At 58.2% G+C, this 20,711-nt stretch overlaps 2 protein-coding genes across 5 annotated transcripts in view; one reads left to right on the top strand and one right to left on the bottom strand.

Moving 5' to 3' along the window:
* Positions 1-13,147, top strand: part of SKAP1 (src kinase associated phosphoprotein 1) — a 122,876-nt gene extending 109,729 nt beyond the window's left edge. The window contains exons 11-13 of the mRNA XM_065750025.1: positions 3,392-3,504; positions 12,310-12,427; positions 12,998-13,147. Of these exons, the coding sequence (XP_065606097.1) occupies positions 3,392-3,504; positions 12,310-12,411 (215 nt within the window). The 3' untranslated portion in view covers positions 12,412-12,427; positions 12,998-13,147. The remainder of the gene's footprint in view (positions 1-3,391; positions 3,505-12,309; positions 12,428-12,997) is intronic.
* Positions 13,148-14,993: 1,846 nt separating this feature from the next.
* On the bottom strand, positions 14,994-20,635 carry SNX11 (sorting nexin 11). Of its 4 annotated transcripts, none has more exons than XM_065749948.1 (7): positions 20,576-20,635; positions 18,112-18,160; positions 17,857-17,943; positions 17,654-17,754; positions 17,291-17,389; positions 16,908-17,120; positions 14,994-15,676 (listed from the first exon to the last, which is right to left on the bottom strand). In XM_065749948.1, exons 2-7 carry the CDS (start codon positions 18,130-18,132, stop codon positions 15,541-15,543), a joined length of 657 nt encoding a protein of 218 aa, XP_065606020.1. In that variant the 5' UTR covers positions 18,133-18,160; positions 20,576-20,635; the 3' UTR covers positions 14,994-15,540. The 4 variants fall into 4 exon arrangements, with proteins under 4 accessions (XP_065606020.1, XP_065606021.1, XP_065606022.1 ...); XM_065749949.1 differs by lacking the exon at positions 20,576-20,635 and adding an exon at positions 19,918-19,937; XM_065749950.1 differs by lacking the exon at positions 20,576-20,635 and adding an exon at positions 19,309-19,322.
* Between the last annotated feature and the right edge of the window lie 76 nt (positions 20,636-20,711).

The raw sequence follows: 20,711 nt of genomic DNA, 5'->3' as shown, positions 1-20,711 counted from the left end.
CCTTTGGGATCTGCACCATGGGATGGGAGCGGAAGGTCTGTTTCCTCCCCGGTCCCACCTGCTTCACTTTCCATCACCGCTTCCTCCCCAGCGCAGGAAAGCAGTGCTTGTGTCCGAGCAGCCGGGGCTGGGCTGGGGCCTTCCTGCCCTAATGCTGCTGGCCCAGCCCTGCGAGGACCCCAAGGGGACGTGCATGGCCTGGAGATGCTCAGCCACGGGGTGCCTGACCCATGGGGACCCAGAGCGTGGGGCTGTTGGGTGGCAGGGACCAGAGGGGCTCATCGGGCAGTAGGTGCCTGTGATGGCTTCACACGCAGTGGGGGGGATTCTTGGAAGCACACATGTGGGTGTGCAGACACCCCAAGTACTGCTGGGTTACACCCCCAGAGGGGTTCTCAGCTGTCCTGCAGGCCCGTGCCCAGCTTCCCAGTGTTCCCAGTGTTTTCCACTGCTGGCAGGGAGCAAGCCAGCATCTCTCTGCTCCCTATGCCCTCATATTGCTTGTTTCCCGCCTACCCCCACCCCCAGCACCATGACTTATTCAGCCACTGGAGCATGTGGCGGTGACAGCAGGTACCAGCACCCAGAGCTCGGAAAAACGACGTCCTCATCTTTATAAACCGACTCCTGGGCACGGGGCTGAGGAAAGCAGAAGGAGCCGGGACATGCACCGCACACACACATTTGTCTTCACCTCCCACAGCTCTCCCCAGCATTTCAGAGAGCAGCCGCCCCACTTCCCTTGCACGAGCAGCGTGCCTGGTGCTGGAGGGCTGGGGGTGACCCAAGGACACCCTGAGGGTGCTGGCTCCCACCCATCCCAGCTCTGCACCCGTTTTAATGCCCTGCCCGTGCACGTTAGCATCCTCCTGACAGCTGTGATTTTTGTTAAGCATTGTAGCTGGTTTTGTTATTAGTGTGCTCATGATTGCTCGAAGTCCTGTGTCTGTTTTTGTGCTAAATGATACGTGAGGCTCCTGCCTCTGAAATGCTGGGCTCCATTTCAAGAGGGAAAGGTTCTTGCAGCACCAGGAGACCTCTGTGCCTTCAGCCTGGGACGTCTGTGCTGCGGCCCAAGTGGACAAAGGGTGAGGGGGATGATAGCAGCCCTTGAGCGGAGAGCTGGGGTTAGGGTTAGGAGAGCTGGGACTGTTTCTTCTTGGTAGCAGACAGCTGATGAGCACTTGGCGAATGGAAAACTATTGTTTCTCATTTCTGAGAACAGCGAGGAGGTCACGAAGCTGGACCAGCCCAGCAAATCCAGCAGGGAGCTGCAGGCTGCTCCTGCCAAGAAGCCCATTTGCACAGCTCAGGCTGCTCAGTCCCTTCCTGCTTTCTGTGCCACTGCCGTGCAGCCTGACCCGTCAAACTCAGAGAGAGCAGAATTCCTGTCCTCAGAAAAACAGAAGAGCCCTGAAGCACTGAGCACGGCAGGAGGTTTCACCTAGCAGGGAGAGCCACTGAGCTGCAGACAGTTGTCATTAGGTTTCAGCATCAACAGGCTGCCAAAGCCACGAGCCCAAAGCAGAGGGGTTGGGGCAGGAGCCTCTCCCCCAGCCCCGCTCGGGGCTGCTCGGGCTGCGGAAGGCAGTGACGCACTTGTCACATTTGGCTGATTTCCTTCATGACCCCAAGGCCCATAAACGTGGGAGGAGGCACTCGCCCCACTTACATCAGTGCAGATCAGTCACGACCGCATCGTGTCTCTGCCCTGAGCTCAGGTTCAGATGTGCAGGCAGGGCACCTGGGACAGCCACCGTCCCGTGGGGATGCTGCCCAGTGACTCTTCCCTTTCCTGGTGCTGAGCTGGAGCCAGGACCCCTGCTCTGCAAACCACCTCAATTTTAACACGATATCCTCGATAGCTTGCACAAACATCTCACTTTGTGGCTGGGAATTCAACGCAGAGCCGTGCTGTGCTCCCGTTGCGAGGCATCTTCATCTGATGCAATTAATGGTGACCTTTTGAAGGCAGAGCTGGAGCGAGGGGCTGAGACCTTTCACGGGACCCACTGACATCACTGGAGAAACTAAAGCACTGCTGCTTAACACGGGGAGCACAGCGTGGCAGCAGCACCAGCCTGCTCCATGTTCTCTGCATCACAGTGCTGTCCTCTCGCTGCTGCAGTGCCCTTTGGTGGCAGTTACACCATTTTCTGGCTGCTGCCTGCTTTATCCTGCTCAGTGCCCCGATACTTCCTCTGCCTCCGGTTCATAACCTCTGGTTCCTGCACTTTGCACAAGCTTAAATAACTCAGTAGCTCCTACTCCCTCTATTCCCTTCACAATCTTTTCCTCGCCGCTGCGTGCTCCCCCTTTAATACTTTCCAAAGGATGCAGACCTACTTTCTGGGTTTTTTTTTTCTCCCAGCCTTTCTATTTAAGTTCCCCAAGTCCCTGAGTCATTCCAGTTGCTCCCTGCCGTACCATTATCCATCTCTGTAATGTCCTTTTTCATATTTAGGTGATCAAATCCGGGCACAGTACTCCAGATGCACCCTTATCACTCGGCCCCTTATACCATATTAGAAACATTTCCTCCACCATGTGCTCGATATTTTCTATTTATGCTTTCTGGGCTCAGTTCAGCTGCGTGGCAGAGCAGCACCGTGCACTGATGCAACCCCAGCACTCAAATCACCCCCTGCACAATGCAGTTTTATTGGGTTTAATTATTCACAGGGGCCTCATCACAGAGGTTCCCGTGTCGTGACATCTGGATTCCCCCCCCCCCCCACCACCCCACGTCAGTGCTGCACCACCAGGGCTTGTCCTGCATGTCTGAACGGTCATTTTGTGTGCCTGGAAACGGGGAATGTGGTTTTGGGGTGTTTTTGTGATGCTGTAAGGGATCTGTAGGATGTGCTGGGATGAGTCCCTTCCCCAACCTGCAAAATAGAGCAGCATCCCCAGGTTCTGGTCCCACTGCACAGTGGGATGCTCTCTGCCCCTTTCCAAGGACCCACTCCTCCTTGGTGGCCGTGGTCTCTGGGCCTGTGTTGGATGGGGAATGCCATTCTGAAATGGTAAAGAGGGAAATGTTTCCTTCTGGAAATGCTGCTGCTCCATTTTCCATACAGCCCACGCGTACATTTAGCCATCCCCAGCCTTGGCATGCAGTTTGCTGGCAGCTTCACCAGCACAAACCCGTGGCTCCCAGCACAGAGATCATTTTGCCTCCCCCCAAAAATGGAGGAAAAAAGACTTTGCTGCTCCTTGCAGCCTCTGGTCCCCAGCTCATGGGGATGGGATGGCTGAGGCCACAGTGCAATGTGACACCAGCACCTCCTTGTCTTCCAACTGCTCCAACCCTCCCCCCAAACCCCCACGCCGTGACCCCAATACTTCCCCAAGTAGCCCCCATCCCCCTGACCTCTCCTTTGCTCTGCAGGATGCTCCCGCAGAGATTATGCCAACTACTACCAGGGCATGTGGGACTGCAGCAGCGAGCACCCCAACGAGCTCTCCTTCCACCGTGGGGACCTCATCTACATCCTGAGCAAGGTAGGGCCCTGCAGCATCCCCCCCTCCGCCCCCCACAGCCGACTCGTGTCCCCGCCGTCACCCCTCTTTGCCTGCAGCACTCACTGCCTCCTACACTCCACGTGTGGCATCTGAAATGCCCCAAAGCAAGATTTTCTTCACAGTACCGGAGCCCGTGCGTGCTGTTGCTCGGGTATTACAGGGGTAATTGAGTTGCTCAGCCGGGTGTGAGCAGAGCTCTGTGCAGCAGACACGCGCAGGTGAATACATTAAGTGCTTGCACGAGCAAAGCAGGGAGCTGTGCTGTGACCCTCCCAACCCCTGCATCCCCGCAGCGCTCCCAGCTGCTCCCAACCGGACTGCGTTGGCCCGGGCTGGCAGCAGGGAGCTGGGAGGGATGCGTTGTGTGAGCAGCATTTTGCAGTGCTGGGACAGCACTGAAGCTGGGGTGGGTGGTGGGATGGGGAGGGGGTGGGGGTGGGGGGATGCTCAGCCACCTCTGCACAGCCACATGGCACCGGCTGACGTTCTGGGCTCCTGCTCAGCCCCACGAAGGCAGCTGCGTCTTTGGCAGCATCAGAGAGCGGCTTTTATTCTTGGTGTGGCTGTTTTCTTTCTGGAAGGCTGAGAATTTCCCATCTGTGGATCTCAAAGCACTTTTTACGGCGGCATTTACCGCCTCTGCTCCCCCCCCACCCCCACCCCCCACCCCCTCCCCCCCTGCTGCTTTACAGCAGCAAAAACGAAGCTGTCGTGCTCCGGGCCTGAACCCACAGCCCGCGTTCATCCCTTCATCTCCGGGCTTACAGCAGCAGCATCTGGCAGACGTCCCACGTCCCCCCAGGCAGTGCCCTCACTCCTGCTCACCCGGATTGGGGCACGGTGCTGCCCCTCCAGCGTGGGGGACACAGCTTGGATGCTCAGCGGGGTTCTCGCTCTCTTCAGTGGCTCCAGATTGCGACTCATGTGCTGGCTTCCTCACACGTAACCGATCGGTCCTGAGAGCTTTCCCCCCGTAAATTACTTCGTGCGACGGATGCTCGCGGCCGCGGCAGAACCGAGGCGATGGAAAAGGGGCGGGGGGGGGGGGTTGGGAAAGCAGGGAGGCGAGTGGCAGTGGGGGGGGGGGGGAAAAGGTGTTTGAAAAGCCTGTTCACTCAGCTGCATTTTAATTTCCTTTTCAATCTTGTCCCAATTAATTTCGCAGAATTAATCTCACCGAAGCAAACTCGGCAGCGTCGAGGCTGCAGTTTTAGCGGTGCGGTCGCTCTGTCTGAACATGAAATAGTAGCTAATATAAAAATCCATCTGGTGTGTTTGAAACACACGCCGGCTGCTGTTCGGGTCCTGTCTGACATTTCCAGCAGCAACAGCGGGGAAAAGTGATTTGGGGGTTAGTGGACATCAGTAGCTGGCAGGGATTCAGCAGCAGGGGGTGATGGCGTGGGGTGGGCAAGGGGGGGCTTTGTCCCCGAGGCAATTCCTCGGAGCTGTCCCTTTGCTGCTTTGTCCCTGTGGCCTCGATCCCTTTCCTGGGCACCTGGGTGTGCACATGGTGCAGGGAATGCAGGATATCTGCAGGCAGCTTTCCTCACTACGAGCCCCAGAGCATCCAGGTCCCTGCAGATGGTCCCATGGGTGCAGTACGCTGGGCTGTAGGGTGCTGTGGGCACGGGAGCATCCCTCAGGTGCTGGTTTCCTCACTGCAGCTGGCACCCAAGGGACGTGGGTCCCCTCCCTGCTCCCCCCCCTGGTGCCACCAGGCTCAGGCTGCCCATCCTGCAGCCCACCTTGCAGGGATGCTGCTGCCTCCCCGGTGTGAGGGGCTGACAGCCATGTGGGGTCGGGGGGGGGGGGAAGCTGTAAACCCAACAAAACCCTGTGTCCTTTCCCACAGCCCCCTGTCCCCTGCCCCTCGGCCGAGTGATTTGTATGTTATGATAATTATTTGAATGCAGCGAGACTTCCTATTTTAAGTGGGCTTAGTTGGATGTGACAAGCAGGCCATAAAAGCGGATAAGTTAATTCTCTCAATTGCTTTCAATGAAAGGAGGGGGGGGGGGGGGAGGGGGGGGAGGAGTTGGAATGGTTGGGAGGGGGGGGGGGAGGGTTGGGATGGCGGACACGGCCCCGAGCGAAGGAGAGCGGTGACACCTAGTGGGGGCAACGGGGACACCTCGAGGGGGCGGTGGGAGCTGGGATGGGGTCAGCCGGGAGGCAACGGTCACACGCCGGTCACATCCAAGCGAGGGCAGTCCCCCCCCCCCCTACTAACCCACCCCACATCCCCCCCCCCCACCCCCTCCATCCTCCTCGCCGGCCCCGAGCCCCCGGCGGGAGCCAATCGTCCAGAACGAGCCCCTGGCAGCCTCATTCCTCCCAGGTAATTTGTATAAATGAGGGACACCCAGCGCAGGAGAGGACAAAGGGTGGAGGAGCTGATGGAGAGCTCGGGCTTCGTCCCCAGCACTGCGGGGATGGCACCCACCCGTGGCTGCTGGCATCTACTGATCGAGGCTGGCACCCCCACACCAGTGTTGTCACCCACCTATGGCTGCTGGCATCCCCTCCCCCACTCTTGTCACCCACCCACCACTGTTGTCACCCACTGACCCATAGGCACTGAGGCCATACCAGCAGTGGGTGCCCATTCCTCAGGGGTCCCCGAGACCCCCCCCCCACCCCCTCCGTGCCCCACATCACAGCCATTCCCAGCACCTGGTCCCCCCATGGGGCTCTGAGGAGCACTCCGACCATTTATTGTGCCCGGAAATTTATAATAAACGCTGTTAAAGACTTCGTCTTTGACAGAGGTAATAATAAATTCACTGTTAAAGACAGTACTTTAATTCCTTATACCCTCCAATACCGCACAGAATAAACTATATTCATCACCGAGTAATTTTTTACCACATAAATCTTTAAAACTAACCGTTGTAGGCTGTTGAGGCTGAAATATTGTGAATTTATTAGATATGCCCATGTAGTATTGGATTCAGAGGTTTCCATTCGAATATATTACGGGGGAAATTTGTGTCTTTAAGTGTGACAATCCTTCCATTTTCCAGGGCCACTGTTGTAAGCGTCGGTTCCTCCGGAGTTATCAGAAGGAGATTTAATGATGGAGGTGGGGGCTGAGAGGGAAGAGGGGGGGAACGTGTGTAGCAGTGCCCTATTTCGAATGGGCGACCAAAAACAAAGCTTTTGTTCGTGTTGTACCCAATGGGAGGAGATCTCCCCCATGATTCTGAGTGGGAGAAGCTCTGATTTGGAGGGAGCAGTGGGGAAAAAGTGAGGGCGAAGCGTTGGCACGTGGGCAGGATCAGGGCCGGAGGGCTTTGCCCAAAGGTGACGGCCGTCCCCTGGTCCGTGCTGTGCCTCAGCCTGTTGCCTTTGCTTAATGCAGCAGAGGAGAGCTTTGTTCGTTAGAGAGAGACGGAGCTAATTACAGAACCATCTCCCGGTTCACGAGGCGTGGGTAACATTTTAAAGCAATGGACGCCGTCACATTTACAGCGGCTCCGTTGCAAAATGTCACGTACGGACTGCTTTCATTAGAGACCACTTAACAGATGGATGCCACCGATGGTCCCGGGCACCGAGCAAAAGTTTCCCTTTCCCATAACTCTCCCCCTAGAATCCAACGCTGTGCCATTCCCAAAGACTCAGCCCCAACGTCCCGACCCTTCCAGCGCTCCTCTATGGGACAGCAGCAAATCAGGAGTTAAAAATGTACAAAAAATGGGGCTACTCGTGGCCAAAGCCCACGGCCCCATTGGACCACACTGCCCCGCTCTCCCCTTTCCCTCCCGCTTTTCTCCTCCGAGCTGCTCCATCTGTAAACGAACAAACATCTCCGTTTTATGGCCCTTTGCTTTGCACCACCGAGGGGTGGAGGGGAGGGGGGTGGGAGTAGTGGAATGCCTAAGTAAGACTTTAATTCCGAATTCATTTACGCGATAGCGATGAAGTTGTCACAAACCATAATGCAGTATTTAATTAAAATAACAGAAGTGGATCTAGATATGTCCTGGGGTAGCTATCACCAAGTTACAGCTCTCTGCGCCGTATTTATGAGACGGTACAGTCGAGAGGATGTGGACCTGGCAGTGCTGTGCCTTCCTCTCCTCATCCCAGATCTCCCAGTGAGGTTTCCCCTTTGGCTGCACGGCCACGGGGTGCTGCATCCAGGATGGCTCCTGGGAAGGGATCGTGGTGTCCCAGGAGCATCAGTCCCGAATCTCAAAGTGGGGAAGGGATCGTGGGCAAAGGATGGCACCCCAGGAGCATCAGTCCCAATGTAGGGAGGGAATAGGAAAGGGATCGTGGGCAAAGGATGGCACCCCAGGAGCATCAGTCCCAATGCAGGGAGGGAATAGGAAAGGGATCGTGGGCAAAAGATGGCATCTCAGGAGCATCAATCCCAACTCCCAGCCCAGGGAGGAGGCGGGGATTTGCACTGTGCCTGGTGACCCCGGGGGGGTCACACTCGGCCACATCCCCCCCCCCCCAACCCCCTCTTCTGCTCCCATCCCTCTGCTCCTCGCACGCGTGCTCACACATGTGCACAATTACCACCAGCCCTTTTCACAGGTCATGGGCAGAGCCCAACGCGGGCGGCTGCTCGCTTCCATCAGGCTTTAAAGGCGAAAATAATTGGCTGCAGAACAAATTTAGGAAATGGAGTGTGCGAGAAAGCAAATAAAGAGAGCTCCGTCCTCCCCCCTCCCCCCGGCGCCGGGGAAGGAAGCGGTCCGGGCTCGGTTTTACCTCCCGTGCAACTTGGCCATTAGAGTTGCACCTACAGCTTAGGAAGTTTGTCCGTGAAAAATGGTCATTTTGTTTCCCCCTGCTCAAAGCACGTTATTAAAATGCTAATTTAAAAGAAAAAGGAGTTAAATATCTAGCGGTGGTGCAGTCTAATTGCAGCCATAATGAGCTCTCTAAATGTGAGTGCCCCTGACACACAGAGAGCATAAACAGCCAGCAAACACATCATTAGTGCTCGCGTTCATTTATTCTGGCGACCTGACGATGACCCCGGGAGGGTCGGGAGGAGCAGGTGGATCCGGCTGCGGCCCTGGGGGGCAGGAAGCGGTGCTGCTGCCATGGCAACGGGGACTGGGATGGGGATGGGATGGCGTGGGGATGGGGAGAGGGCTGGAGATGGGCAGGGGTGGGGACGTGGGGCAGGGATGGGGAGAGGGATGGAGATAGGGATATGGATGGGGATAAGAGCAGTGATGGGGATAGGGACGGGGAGAGGGATGGAGAAAGGGAGTGGGATGCAGAAGGGGCAAGGACAAAGATGAGGATGGTACAGGGATGAGGATGGGGACAGGGATGGGTACAAGGAACAGCGACAGGGATGGGGGTGAAGGCGAGGATGGGTGCTGTGTCCTTCACAATGGGGACAGGGATGAGGACAAGGATGTGGAAGGGACAGGGCCAGGAGCCCCCAGAGTGTATCTGTACCCCCACGAGAAGCCTCCTCGGCTGCCCCAGGCCCACACTGTGCTGTTTTGGTGTGTGTCCCACCCCCCCCCCCAGCTCCCCATGGCTGCTCAGAGCACGATGGGGCCCTGCAGGGAGCGGCACCAGCTCTGACCACGGGCAGCCGAGGAAGGAGATGCATAAAAGCGATTCTTCAGGAATGATTTCTGCTCCATTCCAGCCGGTCTGGTTCTGAACAGCCACGCTGGTCGCCCCCCAGCAACGGCACAATAACTTCACTCCGATCCCCCCCCCTTCTCCCCCTCCCCTCCCCCATTCCTTTTCTCCTCTCCCTACGTCTGTCCGAGGGGCACGGGGACACCAACCCTGGGAAATATTTTAACAGAAAAAAAAATCTCCCCATTGACACCCCCGTCCCCAGCCCCGCTCCCCGCACCCCCCTCTCCCGTGCACTCTCGGTGAACCTGTGATATTGTAGCAATGGCCCTTGAAGTGCGGTGGGGAGGTGATTTAGGAGAATATTAAAGGCAATGTGGAGATTCGAAGGCGCCTCTCTCAGGGAGATCTGGAGAAATACGCAGCACAGATGGGCTGAGCAGATTAAACATTTCCGTCACATTGTTTTCAAATTGTGTTTGCGGTGCCTGAGGGTTGGTGCTGCGGTCAGAGCACGGCGGAGCTGCGAGCCGTGTGCTTCATGGAATAAATATTAATACGGCGTCTTCACACCACCACCCGATCCCATCAGCTCTCAGCCACCTCGGGCTTCAACCCCCCCCCCCCCCCCCCCAAAAGGGCTGGGGCATGGAGAGCCCAGTGGTGTGGATGTGGGGAATTATGATGGGATGGATATGCAGAGCCCGGTGGGGTGGGCACACAGGTAACAGTGGTGTGGACATAGGGACCCTAGTGGGATGGATAGGCAGATTCTGATGGAGTGGACAGGAGGATGCTGGTGGGGTGGGCACATGGGCAACAGTCATGTGGATGTGGGGACTCCAGTGGGATGGATATGCAGATCTCTGATGGGATGGACAAGGGAACGCTGCTGGCGTGGGCATGTGGACCCCCGTGGAATGGTGGACCCCAGTGGGGTGGATACACAGACCCCAGTGGGGTGGACATGGGGATGCCAGTGGGTCCAGGCACCACGTTCACCCTCTGGTGATGCTGGAACGGGCACAGCACGTGGGATGAGGGTAAGGAGCAATGCCCCATCTGCGTTAGCACTGCAGCAGCTGAGAGCTGAGTCATTGGGAGCAGGAGGGAATCATTGATGCTTTAAAGGAGCTGCTCTACGGAAAAAACCCAACGTGTGAAGGGGGCTGTGCCAGGTCACGATGAGCAGCACCTGAACTGCTTCCCCACGGAGAAGGCAGCTCTGTGTGGGGGGGGAAAGCAGCCCCCAGCTGTGTCCCTTGCTGCCACCGTCTCTGGGTGAGGATGAGTAGGGCCTTGTGGATGGGTAGAGCTTGGATTTCAGAGCTTGCCTCAGCCCTGAGCTGCTTTTTGAGGTGGATAGATGTATAGCTGACCCGGTATAAAACTCCCCGGTGTCAGCCGACCCCTCCGTACCTCATCGATGAATTAGATTCCTCCATTTTCCTAACAATAATGTATGACACACAAGCACTAATAATGGGGCCGAGCAATCATAAACCGATAAGTCCCTGACTGATTGGCTTTTCCTTCGGCATCCATCAAACCGTCATTGATCTTCTGTGCGAGGCACGGTGATGAATGGCACTCCCAGAGCCCAGAGGGGTTGTTTACGAGGGCTGGCAAAGGAGCTCGGTGGCAGAGAGGGCTCAGGAGTGATGGTGGGGGGATCCGTTTCGTCCCTACTGAGAGCCCACAGCTCAGCAAGGAGTAGGAGAGGTGTGGGATGGAGAGCCTGGAGCACAAGGGAGAGATGTCCCCAGCTGGTTTTGCTCATGGGTTTGGTGGAGGTGGTTTGTGGCTGAGGTTTGGCTCGGTTTGGTTCTTTCTTTTTTTTGTGGTTGTTGTCTTCTTTCTTTTTCCCTCGCGGATGGGGCTCAGCAGCATCCATCCTTTTACGGCCCCGTGCACTGAGCTGCCATAAAAGCCCCAATTGCTGGAGATGATCAGAACGAGCGTCTGCTTTCAGCTTCGATTGGCGCTGGGGAATCTCGGGAATTAAATGCAGAAAGTGCTCGGAGGGTTTTTTCTTCATCCTGGGAGTAAATAGGAAAGTTCCAGCAGGACCGAGACGGAGAGGAGCTGTGGGTTCAGGAGTGGGGCCACGACGGCTTCCTCGAGGGCAGGGATGGCTCCCAGTGCTGCCCAGTGCTGTGTGCCCAGAGGTGCTGGGACAGATCACCCCGCTCCCCCTCCCCACAGCACCGAGCTGCACTCTCCGGAGCAATTACTTTCCAGCTTAGTGAGTCTTCCAGTCCCTTCTGTAAAGTCTCAGCTAAATTAGCTCCCCCCACCCCCCTCCCCAGCCCAGTCCACGCAGGTATTGAGCACAGAGGCCCCATTAGAGTGTAATTAGGTAGATCCCAGCAAAACCGCCCTCAACCTCCCTCTTTCTCCCCCCCCCCACTCCACAGCAGCCCCATCTCAGGCATCAGCACGTTAGCAAGATGTAAATGAGCACCACCACACGAGAGCAGAGTTCACCCTGCACTGGGCTCTGCCTTGCTGTGCCTGTGCACTCCTCGTTTTAATAGTTTAATAAAAATTAGCATAATTAACGAACATCTGTATGATCCAGAGTGGTGCAATTTGGCACTTGGAAACGAGGACTTAAACATTATTGCTGGGAGTTTAATGTTGTTTTAATTCTTTTTGGCACTGTGCAGTGAAATAAACGCTTGGTGCCGCGAGTTCTCGGCTGGCTCTCATTTGCATTTTCCTCCCTTTGATTATGAGCAATCGTGGACTCGCCGGCAATTCATCAAAGCAGAAATTATTTTAAAATACCTCATAGTGCTCGGGCTATGGCAGAGCTGGGGGTGGGTGCTGGGAGAGGGGGGTCCCCATCGTGCCTGGGGTGCATCTCCTGCCCAGAGCTGCTCCTGCTGTGCCCACGGAGTTTCCAGGATGAGCCACGTTCTTCTCCCCTGGTTTTGCAGTGAGGTTTTTCCTGCTTGCCTGGAGGAGATGGCAAAGCACGGGGCAGGGGTGAGGGAAGGGGGTGTGCCAGAGTTGGGGATGCAGCCCCCACTCTGTGCTGACCCACATCCCCTGGGAAGCGAGGAGTTGGGGGGGTGAAGGGCAGCAGAGTGCACCCCCAGTGGGATTTAGAGGGGAGAGAAGTGGGTGTGTGTAAAGCCAGCTGCCTAAGGAAGGGAGCAGAGCTGTGCCCGCTGCCTTGCTTGTGTTAACCCCTCTGCTGTGCCTCCCCAGGAGTACAACATGTACGGCTGGTGGGTCGGGGAGCTCAACAGCAGCGTCGGGATCGTCCCGAAGGATTACCTGGCGGCCGCCTACGACCTGGAGGAGCGGTGAGGACGGCGGTGCCCAGGTGAGAGGTGGCACCCCGGGGTGTACGTGCTGGGGAGGCAACGCTGCTTCTCTCTCCCAGGACAGTCTGGCTCCATCTTCTGGTTTCTGTTTTACACGGAAGGAAGGTGGTGAGGCCAGGAAATGGGCATGGAAAATACCACCGTGCCCAGCACAGCGGATGGGGGCACATCTGTAGGGCCGGGGGGGTGACAGGGCTGCAGGGACGTGGTGACCCTCAGACGTTCACCCAAGACGTGGGGCTCCGTGCAGTGCCCCTGCCTGGATTTCAGCTCCATGGCAGAAAGCTGTGCCAAAACCACCGCAGCTGCCTCTGTCGGACCTTGAGAGCTGTATGTGACAGCTGCAACCTGCGCTGACAGCGACACTGGGCTGTTCTCCCAAAGCCCATACGGTGGCATTTGGCAGATGGGGAAACGGAGCCCGGCAGCGGGGCTGGGGCAGCAGGGGGCTGGCAGCTCCCTGACCGCCCTCTGGGCACAGACACATACGCATCCTCCCTGTGACCCACGGCCCTACACTGAGTCCTTTCCCCACACTCACAGTGTCTCTTCCCCCTTCCCAAATCCAGGTGCTCGCCTCTCCCCTTGCCCACGCTGCGATGTCGCAAAGACCCATCCCAGACCCGAGAACCTGTTACAAGAGGAGCCCCGCATGCCACCACCCGCTGCCCGGGACCCTGCTCTACCCCTCGGTGCTCGGGCACCACCCGAGCCCTGTCCCCCCCCCGGGCAATAAACCCTTTCTGCACCCCCCCCAACAACACGCTGTGCCGCTCCGGCCCCGTCTCTTCTATTCCCTCCGAGCCGCACTGCGCCGCGTGGCCGCCAGGTGGCGCTCGAGGGCCGCGCACCGCCCGGCCCAGGGAGCGGCCCAGCGGTGGGGGGGGTTGATATGCGGGGGGGGGCATTGAGCCCGTGGGACAGCGGGAGAACCGTAGTGCTGGTCCCACTCGAACTGGGAGAAGCACCTCTGGCTGTTGGGATGAGTTTGGGATGCCTCCGGTGCGGAGGGAGGGGATAGGGGAGAGCTGTGCCTTCATTTCCCCCCCCCTGCTCCACGGGGTCGGATCCTGCCCCGCTCCAGCCCTCCCCCCATCCCGGGGACACGGAGCGTGCGGAAAGGTGGGGGGTGCACACGCCATGGTTTGTTTGCAAGGATTTGAGACAGCTTTCCCCGGGGGGAGAGGAGGGGGGGGGGTGGGCGGCGGGGATGCGCTGTCTGGAGAGCCTGGCCCGCGTCTAGGTGGCGAGCTCTGCTCCCGGCAGCGGCGGCGGGGCCACGCACGGCAGAGGGTCCCGACTCCCACGCCCATCACCTTCAGGTCCTGCACAGACCCCCATCCTCGGACATTCCCACGGCCCCAGCAGTGCGGGGGCAGCGCTGCTCGGCTCCGCACGCAGCACCGGGGCGGCTCCCCCCCCCCCCCCTCCCCTTCCCCCCCCTCGCCCCCCCAACCCCCCACGGCTCTGCCTCTGAGTCACTGTTTTTCCCGACAGCTTTGCAGAGTCGATCAACACCACTAAAAATAATTTCCTCCCGGCTCTGACACGCAGCCAACACCGGGGCAGCAGCAGCTGCACCCCCGGGAAGGAGTGGGGGGGGTGGGGGGGGGGGGGGAAGGATGAACCGAGCTCTCGTTGCTGCATCTCCATCACCTTCGGAGGGAAGCCCCAGGGCTGGCCAGCTCCTGGCATGGCACGGAGCGAGGGATGCCCAGAGCAGGGCGGCAGTGCCAGGCCGAGCTCAGGGGCTGCAGTCCCGGCCGAGGGAGCGGTGCCCGAGCGATGCTGTGCTGTCTACGGCCACAGCTGGCCTCACAGCTGAGCCATTTGGAGCCGCACGCTCATGAGCTGATATGAATATGGATGAAGGGGGGGGGGGGGGGGCAGCCAATGGCAGCTGCCAGCCTTCACCGTGAACTTCTCCTGACATTTCGGCTGCGGCACAACGGGTTTCCAACCCTCCCTCCCCTGCAAACCCCAACCTCTGCGTGGGGACAACCCCCCCCCCCACCCCTTCCCCCAGATCTGCTCTATCCGTTGCTGTCAGCCCTCTGCTCTCCTCCTCCTCCTGGACCCTCTCACCTCTCGCTCTGGGTGAGCTGCCCCAGCAGGGTCAGCCCTGCAGGGAGAGGTGCAGGCAGCAGCTCTGTTCCCATCCCTACAGCCACCTAGCTCCAATGTGCTTGGCCTCGGCCCTGCTTGGCTCCCTCTACCCACGCAGCAAGGACAGACATCGCCAGCAAGCCTCTTCTACTCCGTTTTTATTTCAAGTCAGAGCACGTCGGCTCTGCCTCTACCAGTGCTCAGGGTATAGCAAAAGGTGCAGGAGAGCACGGGGAAGCAGCAGTGTGACCCCCCGACTCCCCTTCCCCTGTTTCTCCTGCTGTGCTATCAACGTGCAGAAAGGTTTGTTCTCCTCTGCAGCATCTCATCGGGGAGGGGTGGCTGCAAAAACAGGCAGGGGAGACAAACTGTTCCCTCATTCCTGGGGGGCTTGTTTCGATTTGTCCCAAGCTGCATGCAGCTCGTGGGCCGTGCCAGCAGGCCCCAGGTGTGGGTGGAGTATCTGCAGCTGAGACCACCACCCCTGGGAGCTGCACAGAGCAGTTATCGCCAGGGAAATGCAGCCTCCGTGCAGAGGGGAGCACAAGGGCTGACCCAAAGGGATCTGCTGGGCAGCAGCAGCTCCCACTCCCAGACTGAGGCTGCACACATCATAGAGGACACAAGCTAGCACATCCCACCCCGCCCAGGGTCAGAAAGGTGCCAAGAACACGGGGTCTTGCTGGCACTGCAACCTAACCAAGCCCTGCTACTACTCCAGAGAGCAAAGGCCACGGGAATAAAAAACACAGGTTTCACTAACCACTAGATCTCCTCTCTGAGGAGAAGAGCTACACAAACACACTGCCTGGGACATCAAGGACAGTTGAGAGTCAGCAGGGAGAGAGCACACGAGCTCCAGACACCACAGAGCCAAGGACAAAGCCGTGTTCCCAGTGCAGCCCCAGTCCTTCCAGCCTGGCCTCCCCCTCAGGCTCAGCCAGCAGTGCCTCCTCCAGAGAGGGCTGCAGGTCCTGGGGAAGGCAGGCGAGGTCACTCGAGCCATTTACTGCATCTCCTGATGTCCACCCAAGGGCTCTGCTGGCTCCTCCGGGCTGTCCGAGTGCACATCATCCATGCCGAAGTCACTCCAGTGAGGGAGGGTCTCCAGGCAGCTCAGCCCCTGCGTGGCCCCCCCCAGGCTGAGAAGAGACAACAGTCAGAGCACTGGAAGCCCTGCAGTGGCTGCTCCTGCTTGCACACAAGGGCAGCACCACCAGCAAGAGGCAGATGGTGCTGGCAGCAGCAGGGAAAGTGCAGCTACACCACCTGCATACCTACTCATTAGCTTGGGCTGCTGTGCTCCCATACCCCCCCCCCTCCCCCCCCCCCCGAGCCCCCTCCTTAAAGCAAAGAGCTCTATTTTAAGAATGGCTGGAGTCCAGACACCTCTTTCTTCCCATTCTTTGAAAGCCAAGCTGAAAAAAGCACTTGCAATGGGCAGTGCAGAAGACCAGACACAGCCTCTTGCATAGCAGGATCAGAGAGCACAGGGATGCAGAGCAGCACTGCCAGGCACCCCGTGCTGCCAGGGAACCTGCCCCTGCAGGACTCCAACACCTGGGTGACGAATGGACAGATGCTCTCCTCTCCCACCCATGCAGCTGTCTCCCCAAGTACAGAAAACCCCTGACTGGCAGTGAGGGGGCAGCTCCCACCCCCAGGGAGATGCCTGGCTAATTCCCCACACACACAGCAAGTGCTCTGCAGCTGTGATGGGCGTGAGACACGCCTTGCACACGCAAGGGCTGAGAGAAGATGCACAGAAAGTGTGTTCTGAAAGGCTCAAAGGCTCGTTGCTGCACAGAGATTAAGAATGCATCCAAAGACCTTTGTAAATCTCAGCTTCACTTTTCCTGGGAGACTCAAGCTCTCCTCTGTTCAGCTTTGGCTACGGCCAGAACAGGTCACCCCCCCAGGCAGCCTGAAGGGCAGCACAGGAGATGCTGGCAACAGCCTGTGGACATCCACCTCTGCTCATCTGGCCCCAGGAATCCCACCTGCTTGGTGTGCAGGGCTAGGGAACACATGCTCAGCTTGATTCCTTTATATGACTGTAACAAAGATGTGACAGGCAGCTCAAAAAACCACTCAAGAGTCCCTGGAAAGCCTGGTAGCTCCTCTCATTTCATAGTAGGGGTTATTTCCTAACAGTGAAACTCCATTGCACAGTCACCAGCCGTTTCTAAGCAGCATTCCTGTAGCTGCAAGCACAGGCAAGGGGAGGTGTGGACAGCAAGGCACCAGCTGGCTCAGAGTGCTGCCAGTACCAGGTCTGCTCAAGCCAGCACAAAGCAGCTCCAGGCACAGCAGGAGAGCTGGGGTCTGCCTCACTGCAATGCCCCTGGGCTGGTCTTTCCCTGCCTGCATTACCTGCCATGCACACCTCCTCCTGGCAGCAGCGTGGGGCGGTTCTCTTCCTCCTGCACCCAGCCACAGTTGGACATGGCATAGTGCAGGATGGCTTCTGTCACTGTCTGTGAGCCTTGGCCTTGCACGCATGCCTCTATCTCGGGCACGGAGAGCTGGCTCTGCAGGAAGAGGTGCAGTCGGCTGTCGGAGAGGAGGACAACATTCTGCACAACCCTGTGCAAAAGGAGAAGGAGGTGAGGCAGGTCTGCAGGTCTTGCCCAACAGCTCACACTGCCAGGGTGACCCCAGCAGCAGATCCACTGCCACCTCACAAACAGCACCTTCTAAGTGCTGCATCCTCCATCTCCTGCCCTCCCAGAGAAGTGTGCAAGAGCTTCACTCACTTTTCCAGGAACTGCTGCAGCCCCTGTCTCCGCTTCTCAATAAATTCATCTGTGCTCCCCACAAAGAAGGTGGATTTCCCAGGCAGATCTGGGACAGGCCTGCAAGAAGAGAGCAGAGGCAGCAGCACGGGGTCAGATCGGCCCAGCATCAGAGCAAGAAGACGTGGGGCATCACGGTGGCAGCAGCTGGCACCCTGCTTTGTGCAGAGCTGGAGTGCTGCTATCTCACATCCGTGTCTGGGGACAACCACCCCCCCTCTGCTGTTTCTATCCACATCTGCTCAGAGAGCACATGAGATTCCCAGAGGAAATGCAGTGTGCAGCTGCAGATGGGGGAAAGCAGGGAGCTCAGGGCATGCTTACACCAAGCCAGCATTCTTCTGGAGCTGCCTCCTCAGCCACACGAACTCACGGTACCGGCGCCGCACACATGAGGTCTTGGCTGTAAAGGCCTTGCTGTTGGTCTGCAAAATAAAGAAAACCACAGAAATAAAATCCACCCGACTTGAGGGGCACTGAGGCAGCTGAGCTCTGAGGTTTGCCCCTTCCCAGCAGCCACAACTTACGTGGAGGAAGATTTTATAATCCACATAGGAGTTCCAGGAGCCTTCATTCTGCACCCGAGGGTCCTGAACGCGCACTGTGGTCAGCTCCTGGGGCACAAACACTGCCTGAGCACAGGGCAGACCTCTCAGCCTCATCTCCATCACCCCCCCCCTCGGCTCTGCCCCCTTCCCAGTGTTCAGCACCTCTCAGCTCAGGGCTCCAGCATTGCCAAACCCCAGCCAGGAACAGATAAACCACATCAGGAGCCGTCTTACCTCCTCTCGGCCCTCCAACATCCTAGAGCCAGAGCCCAGAAGGAAACATCTGCACAGGGGAAAAAGGATTTGGTAAGAGGAGATCGAGCACTCAGCCATCAGGATCCCCCACATCCTCCCCAAGCCCCCATGAACTTCATGTTTCTGTCTCACCCAGCAGCAGCTCTCCAGCTGCCAGTCCTAGCACAGCTGATCCTATCTGGTAAGCCACCACGAAATAAAGAGGATACAAACACCTCCAACTGCCCCCAGGGCAGAGAGCAAAGCAGCATTAAATTCCCACACGCTCCAGGGGCCATGCAGCCCATCGTGCTCCTGCTGGGGGATGCTGGTGGCTGCTCCATGGCCAGAACTGGGACATGCAGCATCTCTTTTCCTCGTAGCTCCATGGGAAAGAAGGATGGAAGGGCCCAGCCCCACCCCACACTGCACACGCAGTTCTGCACTGGAATGCCAGGGCAGCCAGTTCAGGCAGTGAGGAGAAAATCCCGTTTTGAGCTCAGCTTCCTCCTCTCACCAGCCTCCCCCTGCTGCCTGCCCAGCACAAGCAAAGCAGCCACCGCCCAGGCAGCACCTTCAAGCTGACAGAGGAGCCTGCTCCTCTCCCTGAGATCAGACCTGCTCCTGCTGCCGCCCCAGCACGTCTCCCATTAGCACAGACACAGACAACACTGCTCCTCTCAGCACTTTCACAATCCAACCAAACAAGCAACAAACTCCAGACCACGATTTCCCCCTCTGGTTCCATGTCACGCCTGCATTGCAACCGTTCACCCTCACTCCCCTCCCCGGTGTCCTCAGCTCTCCTGCTGGGTTTTGCCACGAGCTCTACCACATCCCTCGGGCACTGCTGGGCCCCAGCTGATTTGCTGCCCCATTGCATTCTCCTGCAGTAATCCCTCTTTTGCAACGGTAGCACAGACACGGTGCCAGCACTGCCAGAGGAAGAGAGAGGACAGACAGATAGCCCCCACAGCCCATAACAGCACAGCCCAACCCACCCGAGCATCCCTCCCTGCTCTGCACCACACAGAGCAGGAGAGCTCGTCAGGGGGAGCCAGCAGACAAAACGTGTCCTGGTTTCACCTCTCTGGTTTGTTGTGCAAGGCATTTAGAGCCCCTGGGATGAACCTGAGGCTCAGGACACAGCCCTGGCTCCTGAGGGACACGGAGCAGAGAGGCACAGCAACCCTTCACCTGTTCACAGTTCCTGGAGCTTTGCCTTTTAGGCCACGGGAGCTGCCAAGTGCTGGGGAGTGTTGCGAGCCCAGCTTTTATTTATCCGCTCCGTTGTGAAGCAAAGCTCTTCTGAAGGCTGAGCTAATTTTAGCTGGCACAAGGGGAGGGGTGAGCCACGATCCACGCTTCAAAAATCTGGCTCCACTGGTTTGCAAGATCTCACTCATCTGATCCAACATGGAGAGCACAGGAAGGTTTGAGCAGACAGTGGAGAAGAACTGAGGGCAGAGAGCCCCAGGCCCAGTGCAGGCAGCTCTGGGCTATCTGACTGTGACAGCTCTCACGAGGGCTGGGTCAGCCTGCTGCTGCCGCTTCCAATTTGTGCTGTAAGGGAGAGGGTGAAAGGAATCTACCAGAAAAACCCCGCTGCATTTCAGCTCATGTGATCCTCTCCCTGAGGACCGAGGGCAGACAAGGAGCCAAAGGTGCCATCATTTGCTCCGCTGGGCTCAGCAACGGGAGCTCAGCTCTCCCAGGCAGCTGCGATCCCACTGCTTCCAGAGCTCCGTGCTCTGCCCAGGGCAAAAATACGACAGAAAGAGGAGAAGAGAGAAAAGGGCCACTCACAGAATAGCAGAGCACTGCCTGGAAGAGGGGTTGGATTGCTCAACCATGGGAGATCAGAGACCACAGAGGGCAGCTGGTGGCCGCTGCTCTGTGGGGAGGGATGGATGAGGATGGGGTGGGACGGGACTGCCCCGAGAGGGGTCCCCGCAGCTCCACACAGCCCACTGCCGTCCGTGGGCAGGAGCGGGACGGAGCACAGCCCCAGGCCTGGCACAGGGCGAGGCCGGCTCGCTCAAACGTGGGAAAGCACACGCGTCTCGCGGCCACGCTTTCGCACCGAGCAGCGAATAAATCTCACGCTGAGCTCGATTCAGAGTTCATCGATCTCCGCTCGATAAACCAAAGGGAGAAGGCGGCTTTGGGCAGCTCTAAGCAGTTAGGCCAAATCATCTTTCGGGGGATTTCGCTTAAGAACCGAATTAGGGGCCCGCAGGGGGAAGCCCACGTCGCACCCCACCCCCCCCGCACCCCACGATCCGGGGCCGTGGGGCACCGCCTTCCAGCACGAAATCGGAGACCTCCCCCACTCAACGCCTCAACCCCTAAAGCGATCCGTACAGCCTGCCCCCAACCGCGCCGGGATCCCCACGCAAAACCCAACGCCCAGCCCACAGTTAAACCCCAAAACACCGCACACCTCCCTCACAACCCCCCTCACCTCCTCTCGCAGGACGCGGCCCCTTTAAACCGCACGGCGGCGCGGCGGTCTTATAGAGCGAGCGGCACTTCCTTTTCCGCCCAGCGCGGGGCACGCAGGGAGCTGTAGTTCAAGCGGAAGGGCCTACAGCTCCCAT

Source organism: Cyrtonyx montezumae, unplaced genomic scaffold (genome assembly GCF_038088225.1).
Source record: "Cyrtonyx montezumae isolate F1298 unplaced genomic scaffold, pur_monq_1.0 scaffold_61, whole genome shotgun sequence".
In the NCBI taxonomy this organism is placed as follows: Eukaryota; Metazoa; Chordata; class Aves; order Galliformes; family Odontophoridae; genus Cyrtonyx; species Cyrtonyx montezumae.
This window is presented reverse-complemented; position numbering and strand designations above follow the sequence as displayed.

Bases quoted from the DNA above. Each gene is read 5' to 3' on its own strand.
- SNX11 (XM_065749947.1), bottom strand. From the start codon at position 18,225: ATGTGGGGGATCCTGATGGCTGAGTGCTCGATCTCCTCTTACCAAATC. The intron at 17,944-18,111 runs GTAAGACGGCTC...TTTGTGCCCCAG, and splicing joins TGTTGGAGGGCCGAGAGGAG to GAGCTGACCACAGTGCGCGT. The intron at 17,390-17,653 runs GTAAGCATGCCC...CTCTTCTTGCAG, and splicing joins CAGAAGAATGCTGGCTTGGT to GCCTGTCCCAGATCTGCCTG.